Source organism: Mandrillus leucophaeus, unplaced genomic scaffold (genome assembly GCF_000951045.1).
Source record: "Mandrillus leucophaeus isolate KB7577 unplaced genomic scaffold, Mleu.le_1.0 Scaffold290, whole genome shotgun sequence".
In the NCBI taxonomy this organism is placed as follows: domain Eukaryota; kingdom Metazoa; phylum Chordata; class Mammalia; order Primates; family Cercopithecidae; genus Mandrillus; species Mandrillus leucophaeus.
Genome location: NW_012103032.1, coordinates 932,349 through 934,321, shown reverse-complemented (window position 1 = coordinate 934,321; position 1,973 = coordinate 932,349). Strand labels below are relative to the sequence as shown.

Below are 1,973 nucleotides of genomic sequence, written 5' to 3'. Positions count from 1 at the left end.
GCGGTGGTTCATGCCTGTTATCCCAACACTTTGGGAGGCCAGGGCAGGTGGATCACCTGAGGTCAGTGCGAGAACAGCCTGGCCAACATGGTGAGACCCTCTCTACTGAAAATACAAAAATTAGGCCGGGCGCAGTGGCTCACGACTGTAATCCCAGCACTTTGGGAGGCCAAAGTGGGCGGATCTCGAGGTCAGGAGATCGAGACCATCCTGGTGAACACTGTGAAACCCCATCTCTATTAAAAATACAAAATAATTAGCCAGGCGTGGTGGTGATCGCCTGTAGTCCAGCTACTCGGGAGGCTGAGGCAGGAGAATAGCGTGAACCCGGGGGGCGGAGCTTACAGTGAGCGAAGATCCTGTCACTGCACTCCAGCCTGGACAACATCGAGACTTTGTCTCAAAAAAAAGCCAGGTGTGGTGACTCACGCCTGTAGTCCTAGCTACTTGGAAGGCTGGGGCACAAGAATCGCTTGAACCTAGGTGGCGGAGGTTGCAGTGAGCCGAGATAGCCCCACTGCACTCCAGCCTGGGCGACAGCGCGAGACTCTGTCTCAAAAAAAAAAGAAAAAGAAAAAAAAGAAAAGAGGGCCAGGAACTGGTCCTCCGGGGTTGGAGGCAGGAACAGGTGGGAAGGGCAGAACACACCATGGGACAGCCTGACATGGGGCTCACTGGATGCGCCCCTCCACACGCAACAGCAGGTAGTCCCTGAGGAGCGGGGGCAGTGGCAGCCGGGTGGCATCCTGCCGGCAGCGGCTTCCCAACCGAGCGCGCACAGCTAGTCGGGCCAGGTGCTGCAGCCGCCTTGGCTGGTTCACCATGCACAGGGCCGAGCTGTAGAAGGCTTCGTGCTCCTAGGCCAGGAGTAAAAGAGGGTCAGATGACCCTTGCCCTACCATCTGGGGGCAACCCAGTGGTGAGGGTCCTGGAATTTTGCAGCATGCACCCACCTGGGTGTTTCGTGTGTCTCAAAGGACTCAGATTCAGAACCATAGAGGCCCTGCAGTGATAATGGGGGCTGGGGCTCCACTTCAGGGAAGGGTCTTCACTATGTTTGCACGCACTCCCACCCCAGAGAGGCTAGCACAATGCCCACCAAGTTAGAGATGCCAGATAAATGTCTGTGCTGATGCAAGTGAGGGAGGCAGGAGAGGTGTGTGGAGTTAGGGGGTCAGCCTGGGGTACCAGGAGGAGGGGGAACCCTGAAACTCAGGGGTGCCACTCTACCCATCCTCTCTACCCAGGGACCCTCCTGCTGCTCCCTCCATGACGCTGATCCTGAAGGAATAGACCTGTGGCTCATCCCTCCTCCCCATCTCGGCCCTGAGGCAGACATACCTTCCACAGTTCTGGGAGCACCGCCTCCACCCAGGTCTCACAGGATGGGACACAGGGATAGGCATTAAGCAAGACTTCCAGGGCCCGAGGGAAGTTGGCACAGTGTTTCAGCATCTAGGGGTTAAAAGAGGGTATTGGGCACATGCCTCCCCCAGCCGAGGGCATACCCAAGTCTCACCTAACCCACATGGCCAATCCTAGCCTAATCTGGGGGGCTAAGATCTGAGTCTCTCTTCCCGTTTCTGTGCCTCTGTCTACTCCACCCTCAAGTGCTCAAACCTTTTGGCCCCAGTTTTCCTCTGGGGCTCTTCCCTCCTTTGGACTCTCTCCCGGAATCCTCTCTCCCCCTCCCAAGCTGGGGACAGCCCCCTGGCCACTGAGGGCGGGCTTTCAGTCTCTTGGACCCTCTTCCCCAGAGGCTGAGTAGTTCCAGCCGTGGGCTCCCCTACATAGGAGCTTCCTATCTCGGTCTCCCAGCGCACCTCACCTCAGGGCGCACAGGCTGGGCCCCGTAGTCCAGCAGTGCGGCGAAGAGGACCTCGGGCTCCCAGTTGGGGGCGTCCTGGACGGCCTGCAGCGCACAGTCCATGGGCGTGTGGCCCGCCCCATTGGGGACCTCAGCCCGGGCCCCG

The 1,973-nt window shown here is 58.8% G+C and overlaps 1 protein-coding gene across 1 annotated transcript in view; it reads right to left on the bottom strand.

The window, feature by feature from the left end:
* Window positions 1–420: 420 nt before the first annotated feature.
* Window positions 421–1,973, bottom strand: part of ASB16 (ankyrin repeat and SOCS box containing 16) — a 19,711-nt gene continuing 18,158 nt past the window's right edge. The window contains exons 4-6 of the mRNA XM_011985990.1: window positions 1,829–1,972; window positions 1,342–1,455; window positions 421–857 (exon numbers count right to left, since the gene is read on the bottom strand). Coding sequence (XP_011841380.1) covers window positions 672–857; window positions 1,342–1,455; window positions 1,829–1,972 — 444 coding nt within the window. The 3' untranslated portion in view covers window positions 421–671. The remainder of the gene's footprint in view (window positions 858–1,341; window positions 1,456–1,828; window position 1,973) is intronic.